Source organism: Strix aluco, chromosome 15, assembly GCF_031877795.1.
Source record: "Strix aluco isolate bStrAlu1 chromosome 15, bStrAlu1.hap1, whole genome shotgun sequence".
NCBI classification, from domain to species: domain Eukaryota; kingdom Metazoa; phylum Chordata; class Aves; order Strigiformes; family Strigidae; genus Strix; species Strix aluco.
Window position 1 is genome coordinate 9,057,589 of NC_133945.1, and position 12,499 is coordinate 9,070,087.

The window sequence follows — 12,499 nt, forward strand, 5'->3', positions numbered from 1 at the left end:
TGCTCAGCCCTTGCCACGGGCTCAGAGGTATGATGCATTTCACCTTCCTGTAGGACTTCTCACATCCCACTTACCCCAGCCCGAGGGGAGTACCGCCAAAGCACAGCTCTCAGCCCCAGTGATGACACACAGTCCCCGGCTGCTTCAGGACCCCTGGGCTGTGGCTATTCTGGCAGCACGAGGCAGTGAGTAGTCAGTCTGACATTCACTTTGTTTTCCAGAGATGTCACAGAAATGGTGAATACTAGCTCTGTAACACACACATTTGCCCACAGTGCTTCTGTGCCAGAAAAGACTGCCTAGCCCCCATTCATGACATGCTGAGTTTTTCCCCCTCCAAGACAAGCTTTAAGATATGAGCCTAACTCTGGCTTCCATTCTACCACAGCAGAGACAACATGAAGTGACTCAGCAGAGCATGGCCACCACCAGCATCTCTTACTCCTTCCCTGCTTCTGCAAAATTCAAGAGCCCTTCTGAGAGGCTTTCCAAGCCTCTACTGCTCACACTGATCTTGGTTAAAATGAAAAAGGTCAATATTAACTATTTTCTTTGCCCACCTTGGCAGAAACACTCAACTAAGTATGTTTCTCCCTCAATCATAAACCACAATTAACACCTACCTCAGTGCCAAGAAAAGCCCCACCTGCACCCACGCTCTGGGGAACTTCCCTATAACAGCTTCTACAAAAAGTTCTGTTTTCAATAAGAAATTAAGCAGTACACCGAGAATTAAATACGTAGTGACAGCATGGAACTAACTGCAGTGCCGCAGTTGGCCTCTACAAGTAGTACTGGTTATTCATTTCCATACCTAACTCAACACCAAGCATTTTAAAACTTTGCTCAGCTGCCGGGGAATTTCCAGCTTGCCACAGATCCTGCCCCTTTCACCACAGAAATCTGGCCCTGGCTGCCACAGGCAACATGCAACTTCGATTCTACTCCTATTTTCATCCTACCTCCTTTCTTCTTGGGAAGATTTTTCCTTTATTACTACAAGTATCCAGATCCTTGGGAAATCCTTATACCTTGGAAAAGCAGGATAAACTAACTGCCTGAAAAGATCAGTTCATAAAATCTCCTAACAACCATCAGAGAAGCACTTGTTTCAGCATCTTTGTTGGATACACCAGAGCAGTTTAATTCTCATGTAAATCTCATTTGCAATGCCATCAACTTTCTCCTAATGGACCAGTCACCCCTTTAGGGTTTGCTTTCAAGGAGCCAGCCCATCTCAAAGGTATCACAAGCCATCTAGAAGACTTTCCCTTCCAAATCCAATGAACTACCTATAACACATTAGCAAAGGCTGTGTAAAACAATAACCTCTGTAAAGCTACGGAAAAGATCCTAATTCCCACATACATATGCCAGAAAAAGCTTGCGCGTGGGATGTTACTAACCTTTGAATTCAATCAGACTCTCTAAGAGGGCTCTAACACACAGAGCATGACTATGATGTATTTTCCTTTGAGGCTGGTTCAGTTCATTTAGAAAGTGATTTGAAAGCGCTAATGTACTATTTATGTACATTATAAAAAACGATCCATATGGAGTCAGACTTTGCAAAATGTTCACTCAAGTCTGTTCCACTCCCTCTGAAGACATTTCACAATCAATTCAATACCCAGTAGAGGAAGCCAGGATTACTGTTTTAAAAGCAGCTCTGAGGGTAATTGAAATGTTTTAAAAACTGACATCTTCTGGACTTGCAGCCAAATAAACGTTTGGGGCAACACAGCGCATCTCTCACACAAATGTCTACAAAGTGACATCCACCTGCAGCCTCCAAAATATTGACATTGAAAGTAAAGGTTAGAAGAGAATCCCAGGCACAACCTTTCTTACTGCTAAAGGGGAGGAAAAGAAAACAATTTTAATGTGATTCAGGAGATGATGATGTACTAGGCTGGCTTGTGAAAGACCACCTTGCAGGACATGGCTAACACTGCGAACAATGTAAAACACTGTAAAACAATCCCAAGATTATTAAGGTATTTTAAATCCTGCCAGCATATACGACTGTGCTGAGAGGTTTCTTCCTTGAAAGGAGTTCAACCACCTAAAGCGACAATTACTCTTGCAAAATGACAGCCTGTATGTAAGTTGCTGCCATAGTGGTTTCATTATTTTTAAATGACGAAATTTTAGAGAGTTAACTTGGCATATTACTGGCATATTCTAAATGCTCCCCCTTCCTTTGCTTCAGTATAGTATACAGAATTAGGGAAACATTTTACTTTAACAGATGCATCTTACCTTGAAGCTTCATACACACTTCACAGCTTGCAATATCAGCTTTTTGGGGAATGGGATTCTAGTCCTTCTCTGCTACAGGATTTTTTAAATAAGAATTCTCATACTTGCAATACTATCTGGTGGAACACAAAGCAGGATGAAATGGGGAATAAACTGTGAACCACTTGGAAAAGAGGATGCACCCACTTGTCACCAAGACACCTCAGATTCAGAATCACTGTCCATCAAAACCATTTTGTTTTCCAAGTTCATTCGGTGGCTCTGTTTGCAGTGAAGCACTGATCTGGGACACTCAATTGTAAACAGATCACACACAAGTCTAAACTACTTGATTGCGCCTGTTTCTAAACAGCCAGTTTGCATGTGCCTTGTTTACACAAAATACAAAAAAATGCTAGCAACACTTTTATTGAACCACTACACATTAGGAATTTTTCTCCTAGGAATTCTTATGCCTGAAAAAAACTTCAGTGCTTGCCTTAATATCCCATAACAACATTAGCAGCAAAGCATGTGTCAGCCTTTGACTTCCTTTGCAGGTCTTCCCAGTGCTAAAACAGTTTCATTATGGATCGTCTCATTAGACAGTGTCTGAGGGAGGCATGGTAGAAGAAAGGTAATAATTATACAGCTGAATGGACAAGGCAGAAGGAGGCAAAGCCACCCAATTGCCAGGCTTGTTGACAGCCAACACCCCTTTACGCACGGTGGGCAGGCAGCCAATCCAAGGTACACCATGGTACACAAGCCATGAAACAATTAAAAAAAGAAAAAGATCAATAAATAAATAGCAGTTGGCACATCTCCCACACCAAGAGTCCACCCTTACTAGTTTGGGCTGCACCTCAAACTGAATATGAAAAGCAAAAACATTTTTGGTCTACCCATCAGGTGGAAACAAAATTTACTTTCTGTGTCTAGTCCTTTTCTCCTCCCACACAATCAGGATTTTGAGTGTTTAAGAGTCCATAGTTCTTATGCCCTCGAGAGAGGAAAGGCCTTAAGTTGCTCAAGAACAATTCTTTTAGCAAGTGCACAAACTGGCTCTGCAGGGAGTCCAGTCCTGCTTAGTCAAAATGTTGGTGGCTTCTGTATGTGGCCTTAAGGGAGATAGAAGATTAAAACAGTTTGTGTGGGAAGAGGCTCTCTTTAAAGTGGCACAAAACAGAAAAAAGGGGTACAGCTATAATGTTACATTTCAGAGAGAAGGGGAGGGATATCCTTTTCTGCAGTGTTTAGACCACCTCATCAAGGTTTTTTGTCTTCTCATTCTGTTCTGAAAGATCGAGTGGATTGTCCTTGTACATGAAAATCATCTCTTATGCTAGAAGATTCTTGAAACAGGATAATATGTGGTAACAATGTGCTTAAAGTTTTCGTCCACTTATCCTCCTATCCTAATCACACAGTATGTATTAACATAACCTGACAAAGACTGTCCATCTTTGCTCCCTCAGCTAAGGCAGAGCTCCCAATTAATTTCTACATTATTTCTCCCAAACTGTCAAAACGTCCTCAAGCAACATGAACATTACATATCTGGTATATTTAAAAGAGGGAGGAAAACCACCAAAGTAAATTGCACATTACATAAACGACAACAAGAAATTCAACTCGCTTTTAAATGACTAAAAATAGATTGGGTAGGGAGGGAAGGGACTATCAATCAAATCTTAGAGTTGCTGAATATTCAAAGAACAGGATTCTAATAGACTGCTCTCAAGACTGCTTGAAATTTTTATAATAAAAAATGCACGAGGACATGAAAAAAGGAGCAGTAGGATAACGAAGAGCAAAATACACAAGACAGAAGTGGATACAGAGTATTAATTAGGCCATTAAGATCCTTAAATGTTTTACTGTCCAATAAAATATGTATTTCATAAAAATTAAGTGCCATACAGAAGGAATTCACACATCCATTTTATTGAGCTGTTTTGAAGAAACTGAAGATGTGAATTACTAGCAAAAAACATTTGTGGACAAGACTGAATAGACATTAGTAAAATTGTATCTGAACTATGAAAACCAAGAATATACTATTGGATAGAAATTTTCACTCACATTTACTTAAGCGAGAGATTCATCTGCTCTGTAAGCATCTCAGTCTGCTTTTATAAGGAGTCAACTGAAAGCAGTCAACTGAAATAGGGAGGCTTATGAATACTTGAAAAAACTATTCCATGATTAATACTGAATTATTGACTGAAGCAAATGCATTAAGACCACACAATAATTTGTACTCACAATTAGTCGATTAACGAAGTCTGGAAGTACATTAAGATGTCTTTTCATACTCCACATTCAGGAAATGCTTCAACTTTTTCATCTTACAGATTTGTCAGAAAAAATCACTGCCAAATGACACCCAGACCTCTGGCTCCCCATGTTTCTTGGTGTCAATCTTGCAGTCTGTTACATCAGGGACCACCAGCCACTTTGGATACATAAATCAACATTTAAAAGCTACCGAAGTTTACCAGTCAGAAAGCACCACGCAAGCTCGGTGGAGTACTTACGCATTTGCTGCCTGTCCTAGACACGTGCAGTTATAAGACAAAGACCTTTAACCACCCAATACACTATGGACTAAGCTCTACAGCATATTTAGCTTTCATACTTTTCTTTCTTTACAGTAGGAATCCTGAAGTGGTTATCCTAGCTATGAGTCTGCAACCTCAGGAAACTACTAGATGCAGGGGGACTGAAACAAAGACACACAAAACAAAGCTGGTGTTAGGTATGGCTACATGTGAGAGGCTTGTGTGCTCTGGACTGCTATTAAGAAAAAGAAGAGGAAAGAATCTGTACGAAAAGCAAGTAAGTTAATTCCTCCCCCTTTTCATTAAAATCGCAAGCTCAAAAGCACAGGATTTTTCTTTTTTAAACCACATTTCCACTTGGATTGGGAAGGGAAAACTGGCTCATCCACATCTAACCAGCACTAAGGTGAAGCTCAGTCTGTTAAGCATTTCTGGTTACGGTGCCCCTTGGCTCTGACTGCAGGACACCCAGACACTGTCTGCTCAGACACTTACTTGAGCTAGAAGGAGCTCAAAGTAAATTAGCACATGTCAGAAGAACTGATACAGAGCTGAGCGCTAGCAGGGATCCACCCTGAATAAGAAAGCCTGCTGGAGCTAACTGTCCAATCTCAAACAGTGGTTTAACAAGCACCTAACCAGTCCCTGGCCCCTTTGCTACCCCACAGCACACAGCTGAACACACTCCCCAAGCTCCACACTCTGCAACTGCTGCAAAAACTTCTGTCAATTGTAGACACTAATTAGTACACATGGGCCACTAATAAGACTTCATTTGCATGGCATAAGTAGCAAATTCAAGTAGTTTCCTGTTCTTTACCAACATCCTGTTGCCACATTACTCCTCCAGGAAACTGCAATACCGAGCAAGAGAATTTGGCATCCCACAGAACAGCTCTGACGCCAAACGGCTATCGCAGCACAGTTACTAAGAGCTTGCTTACAAAGAAAACAATCACATTAATCTGGTTGTCATTTATGCTTGCAGTTATTCGCTGCAAGACTGCATGTCCCATTTTCTGGAGGAGAAAAAAAAAAGGCAAAAAAGCATTATTTTGATTTGTTACCAAGAGTCAAAACAGACACTCTGCAGTGACGATGCTCACACAGCTGGCACCAAAATAACTAAGATATGAATTACTACAGATTTCATCACTTTTATTCCTGTTTTCATAAAAGCAAAGACTCTCATGCTCATTCATGCCCTAGATTTATATAAAAACACAACAGTACCACTGGAAGAATCCCACAGTCAGCTAAGCGTACATGTCATGATTGAGAGTTTGTTAACACAAAGAAGTTACACCAGCACAACTTGAATCTACATTTAAGCCTTTATAACTGAGACTCTGTGCAAGAATGTACAAGACAAGTGTGGCATGTTCTAGTTTGATTAATCTTTTCATAATCAACACATCAGCTAAACTGAACCAAGCTTGGTTTAAAAGAACACGTAAGAGAACATGCACTGAGTTTTGCATAGCATTAGTTTATATTCACAACCTGACTTACAGCACAGCTATTTTTGAACCAACAAATCGAGCAGTAGTTTCACATAATGAAACTTTCCTTAAACGTTTAATATAACCCATGACAAATTGAGCTGCTTAGCTAAAAATTATTACTTGACATAAATTCCATAATTAAAATCAAGTAATCCTTTATCACCATCTCGCCGCGCAACAAAAAAACCTGTTCTCAAAGACAGTCTTTGAAATCAAATAAGAGCATGAAAAATATAAGACGAAGCACTAAGACAGCAAATCTTTAAAGAGTTTCTATCGAGAGTAAAACCACCATCCACAAGTTGTAGCAAAGCATCATTTGTTTGTTTTGTTCAAACAAAGAAAAAAAATGGTTGCGAATGCAGATTACACAATATTTAAGTACAACTACATGAGGAATTATCAGAATCAACATACATATGCATCGTTTCAGAAACAACTAGCTCTGTAGTGGTGGTTATGTGGTCAAAGCATTTCCTTAGTACGCGTATGTACGGCTTGCAGTTCCCTCCAAGATGTAAGGATACTCGCACTCATACACACCATGATGGCATCATTCTAACCACAAGAATGGAGGCCGAGTGGTTAATGAGGTCATCAAAACACTGCGATACAGTGTGTATATCTCCATTTTTCTAGATTATGCACACTTTTTTTACTTTAATTAGTGCCTTGAGTTACCAGCTAACAGACTGTACAATCTCCCTTAGAAAGAGAAATGAAAAGCCTGTTGGATCTAGCTCTCAATTTTCTGCTTGGTTACTAAACTCTAATTCCAGAGACACCCCCACTAACCAAATGCTGAAGTGAACTTGTGTATTCACAATACAGAAAGATTAATGCACGCATAAAATTTCATGGGATCAGCACCTTGATATGTGCTCATAGTATTGGACTATTTATTTTTGTCAAGTTTATTAAGTACCTAGAAAAATCCCATTATAAATAAAGCAGCAGGCTCTTAATAAAGCTTCACACGCACAGTAAGTTTTCAATTTATAATGGGGCTTATATACATAATAATTTTTTTTTATTTTAACGCCATGTTTTAATTTAATTTCATACATCCATATATTTACTTCCCTTGTATTTTATGCTCAAACTAAAAAACTCCTCCATTTATTTCTTCCACTTCCTAAATGCTGAAAGAACTACAGGTCTATAAACTTATTTTTACACTTAGAAATCTCATACTGAAAGTATCCATTTACACTGAAAAACACAAACTTCAGGCTCCATTAATAACACTACTGCAGAAAGACAAAATGGTCACAGAAGCAATAAGCAAATATCCCATGAAATATTCCCAGTCAAGCACCATTTTCCAATCTATTGAACTTCCAGTTCAGAAAGCTCAAGTGCTATTATCAGGCTACGCTCAATCAACGTTTGCAGTTTTTAGTCAATAGAACTTTTGTACTTGGGAACATTTGAAAACCTGACCCATAGCTGCTTAAAATTTGGGTTAGCAAGCTTACTTTCAACTGTTTCAGTTCCTTTGGGGTTGGGGGGGGGGACACAACACAACAGACACGGGACAGGGGGACACAAAATACATGCTTATTTTAGTTACTGGAAGTCTAACTTGTTACTGTTACTTCTTTTAAAACTTGAGACAATTCTGAAGAAAACAAAGAAAAAGTTAATAATTCATCATTAACCTGATCCTGTAAACACCTGATTACACTGGAAATTTGAAAAAATTATTGTCTTCATCAGGAAAGAGTACTCCAGCTAATGGTTCCTGCTGGATCTTATGTTTTTGCTTGTATCAATAGCTTTTAAAAATCTAGTGCATATCCTATTGGGAGCCTTGAGTCTCTTGTTTTTTTTATAGAAAAATACCCAGATATTTATCCACAGATTTCCAGCTTCCACTAGCAGAGTAAAAAAAGTTTCTAGCAATCCTTAATTTGATTTAAAGCACTTATTTTTGATGTAATTACTTCCATAATTTCACCTTGATTTATATTTATATTGCCTGCTGTAGTGTTGCAGTCATGTTAATTAAACAGATTAAGGGGTCTTCAGCTGTCCTGTGGGCCCTCCACTCCTCCACCCACTTTGTTTCTAACTGTCATTAACCTCTAGGAAATGCCCTCCTTGTTGGTCATTATTGTTTAATTATACTTTATAGTTATGTCATCACATCTGTGAAATATAATCTTCCATAACAACACAGCTGTGAAATACGATACTCCCACCCAGCAGTGAAATTCTGGTTACAGCAGATTATACATACACATGATGTCGATGGAGGAAGTGATATGAAATTTTTCAAAGGCCCTTGATTTTAAACAGGTCTATTGTGTTAGAAGGTACGTACAGTCTTCAAGAAAGGCCTCAGAAACTCTTCCTCTTTCATCCCCCACCCCTCCTGACAAAATCTTCCGTATATTTTAGGAATAACTACTTTTAAACTTAGAAGAGGGCTTACAGAGAGGTTTTACACAGAAAAAGTGAAGTGAGAAGAAACTTCAGAAACAGAATCTATGAGTCCAGGTTCTATTTTTTTAACAAATAGTATGAATTACATCTGAAAGACACTTCTTTTCCTGGAACCCTCTGCTTTCATTCATGATCTCATGATGCACAAGTATCTCCTTTGCTTGTAACGTAACAGCAGCAGTGCTTGCATTGCTTCAAAAGAAACAGGACTTTGCATATTTCTGCTATCCTTTACAGGTGGGGAAAAAAAAAGAGGGGACAACTAGTTCTTAGAAGATTACCAGCAGGAGTTCCCCACATCACAAGTACTCCCCATCTAAATCACTCAATGGAATGGCCATTAATTCCTGAAATTTAACATAAACTGTACATTCTGCTGGTACATGGAAAAGGTGTGGCTGTATCAAAAGGGCAGTAGTGTTAACAGAAAATAATATTCAGAAAAAATTGTGGTTTGTACTATAAAGTCTGTGTACTACAGTCTATCTTCACATTGTCCTACTTTTGACATTAGTTGCTAGCAGTAAGCTTACAGGCATCTCTACAGAAAAGAAATGGCACCAACCAGTGCCTTGCTTTGTTTACTGAGGGGGCAGATTTGTGTATGTGTGTTTGTGCATGTGGAGGGAGGTGACTGAGGCTACTGTCTGATTTTTCAAGAGTGGAGATAACAGTGGACAGGAGAACCGTTTAAAGCCTCAATCAAGACTCTGTATACCAAGCTTCAACAGGATTTTTTTTTTCCTGGTCTGGGTTACAAACCCTTGACTGGCCAGTAGAAGACAAGGAGTTGTTTACCTGTTAGAAGCAAGGGGGCAAATTCCTTTAGATTGATGCAAAACATTTTCCTACTCTGGAAGTCAGAAAGGGAGGAGCATGAAGTTTATTTATGTAGCTCAATCAGTGGCCAAGCAAAGAGAATGCCTTATTGTGCAGAGTTCATAACTGTACGTTAAACTCCTCCCTTTAAAGCGATGAAGGAGGAAAATTGCCATTCCTACTTCAGGAGTCATGAGCAAATGGAAGGGAAGAGAAGTAGGCAACCAAGTCATTGCTTCAGAGAGTTTTCAAGCACAATGCTTGTGATTAACCGACTGAAGAAACTGAGTGACAGGGAGGAGAGAGCTCGCACAGATAAACCCAGAGCCAGAGGGAGCAACAACAGAAACGCCCTGGGCTTCGGGTGGTCTTGTTTTACAAAGCAAGATTAATTAAACAGACACTAAAGGACATTATTTTAGAAAACAAAACACGTTGCAAACCAAAACGCCTCAGAGAGTGAGCAGCTAGGGAGTTATAACTAAATTACTAAGTACAAAATGAAGCAGCCTGCAGAGGAAATGAGTAATTAAAAAACCCTCCCCTGAGCAACAGGCTAGCAAGAGAGGGATAACTCCAGGACCCTGGTGCTGGAGGTAAACAGTACCAAAGCCAAAAACTGCCAGCTGAAAACAGATGTTTTACACAAACAACAAAAAGCCTAGTGGAACATCATAAAAACCCAATCTCCTGCCTTTACAGCGTGTTTTCACTCAGAGATGGCATTAGACACAGTCTATCTGGTACGACCTGAAGAGATGCACGCAGAAATTACATCACCCACCGCTACCACGCTGCCGCCCCTGGGGTGAAGCACTGCAGTCGTTGGACAGTGCTCAGCAACCATAAACAATGTTTTCGGAGGAAGAAATAGATTAACATCAACCTCATTCTTCTTTCTGCAAGAGAGTTTATCTAAAACACAGAACAGACAACCACCCCTCTGCAGCCCTCTCCCCTTCCTCAACAAAGCAGACACCTTGGGCGCCTGCTCTCTGGGGCTCCTGCCCCCCTTTGGCTTGACTCCTTTTTTTTTTTTTTCAGTTGCCCCAGAGAGACACCAGGAACAACACCCAACTTGCCAACCCTAAAATAAGCACTCTGGCAAAGTGGTTTTCCAACTTTTTCCACTAGATCTTTTCCAGGGAAGACAAGCTCTGGGTGTAGCGAGTTTCAGCCCACTGACAAGAGTTTTTCTTCTTTCATTTATCTTTTGGAAATCCCTTAAGGGCCACCAGCTGGACATGAGTCTATTGGCAGGCAGGCATGGACGATGATGACCATGGCCTGCTGAAGGAGCACCCTGCAGTGGGGGGCTCACACCTTTTCCCCAGACGGAGCAGTCCCAGCCCTGAGGAATGTCATCCCTTTTCTCAGTCATGGATGGCAGTAAGGCTGAGAAGGTGAGGACATCTCTTGTTAATGTTGAGGTGGATCTACTGGCCGATCGCCTCACCGCCACCTCGGGCTCTCCATCAGGTGAGGGTCACTCTGTCACTGCACAGACTGAAACCAACTTCAAGTGAGGGGCCCCTCACCATCCCCTCAGGCTTTCTGTGGTCTAGGGACGGCCTCAAGGCCACCTCCTTCAGAGACAATCCCTCACCCTCCCCTCAGGCCCTCTGTGGGCAGGGGGGATCCCTCACTGTCCCCTTCATCAGCGGAGGCCCCTCACCATCACCCCAGGCCCTTCTCCTGGCAGACCCACGTCCCCTCCGTGGGGCAGAGGCACCTCACCATCCCCTCGGTGGGGCCGAGGGACCCCTCACCGTCCCCTTCCTCGGAGGGGGCCCCTCTCCGCCCCCTCAGCCGCTCTCCACCCAGACCCGGGTCCCTCTCCGCCCCGCTCGGGCCCTACCCCGGGACCCCCCCCGCAGGCCGCGGGCTCTCCATCTCCCTCCGGAGGAGGCCCCCGCCGCCTCCCTGCGGGGCCGTCCGCCCCCGCGCCCCCGGCCGGGCACTCACTGCGGCGGGAGCTGGAGGGCCGGGCCGCCGCGGCGCTGGAAGGCGCCGTCCACGAAGACGCCGTTCTTGCCGAGGCAGCGCAGGTAGAAGTGCGGCTCCTGGAAGCTGAGCTGCAGGTGCCGCCGGGAGATGAAGCTGGAGTGCCCCATGTTGACGTCCACCGAGCCCTGCGAGGAGTTGCGGCCTATGGTGACGGCCGGCTGCCGCATGAGGAACTCGAACTCGCGGCCCTGCAGCCGCGCCAGCACCGGGCCGGCGGAGGCGGCGGCGGGCGGCGCGGCCGGGGGCGGCGGCCCGGGAGGGGGCGCCGCGGCGGGGCTGCAGGGCGCCGAGCGCAGCGCCAGCAGAGCCCGCGCCCCGCTGCTGTCCTCCCCGACTTCGGCCATGTTCCCAGGCAGGGAGCGAGCCAGCGTGCCGGCCTCCGGGGCGGAGCCGGCGGGGCGGGGGGAAGCGGGGCGGAGCGGGAGCCGAGCCCGCGCCGCCGCCGCCGCCTTCCCCTGCGTCCCCGGCAGCACCGCCGGGCCCGGCCGCCCCGCCGCGATTTATGGCGCGGGGCGGGGGCTGGCAGCGCCGGGCTCGGCGGGGGCGCGGCGCCGCCTGCAGGCCCGGGCGGGCCGCGGCCCCGCGCTCGGGCAGGTGCTGAGGGAGCGGCGCCGGCTGAGGGGGCTCCCGCCACCTCGGCCCTGCACCCGGCGGAGAAGTGGCTTCCTGCCGGCTCCGTGAGTTGAATCGCCTCAGAATCTCCCCCCCCCACCCCGGCCCTTCCCCCGCGCCCCAACACCGTCCCCGGCTCGGGGCAGGGGCACATCCACCCCGCGGCCGGGCCCCGGGGCACCGCCCGCCCTTGGGGTGTGCCGGGCCCGGCGGCGGTGCCTTCCCGCCTGGGTTTGAATCGCCACACGGTTGTAATATCCCTGGACTGTTGGCAAAGGCTTGCCGAAGGGCGAAATTCATCCC

General features: G+C 44.3%; 1 protein-coding gene across 2 annotated transcripts in view; it reads right to left on the reverse strand.

The window, feature by feature from the left end:
- FOXK1 (forkhead box K1) overlaps window positions 1-11,928 on the reverse strand; it is a 57,189-nt gene extending 45,261 nt beyond the window's left edge. For both annotated transcript variants that reach the window (XM_074840437.1, XM_074840436.1), the window contains exon 1: window positions 11,543-11,928. In XM_074840437.1, coding sequence (XP_074696538.1) covers window positions 11,543-11,928 — 386 coding nt within the window. The remainder of the gene's footprint in view (window positions 1-11,542) is intronic.
- Window positions 11,929-12,499: the final 571 nt, after the last annotated feature.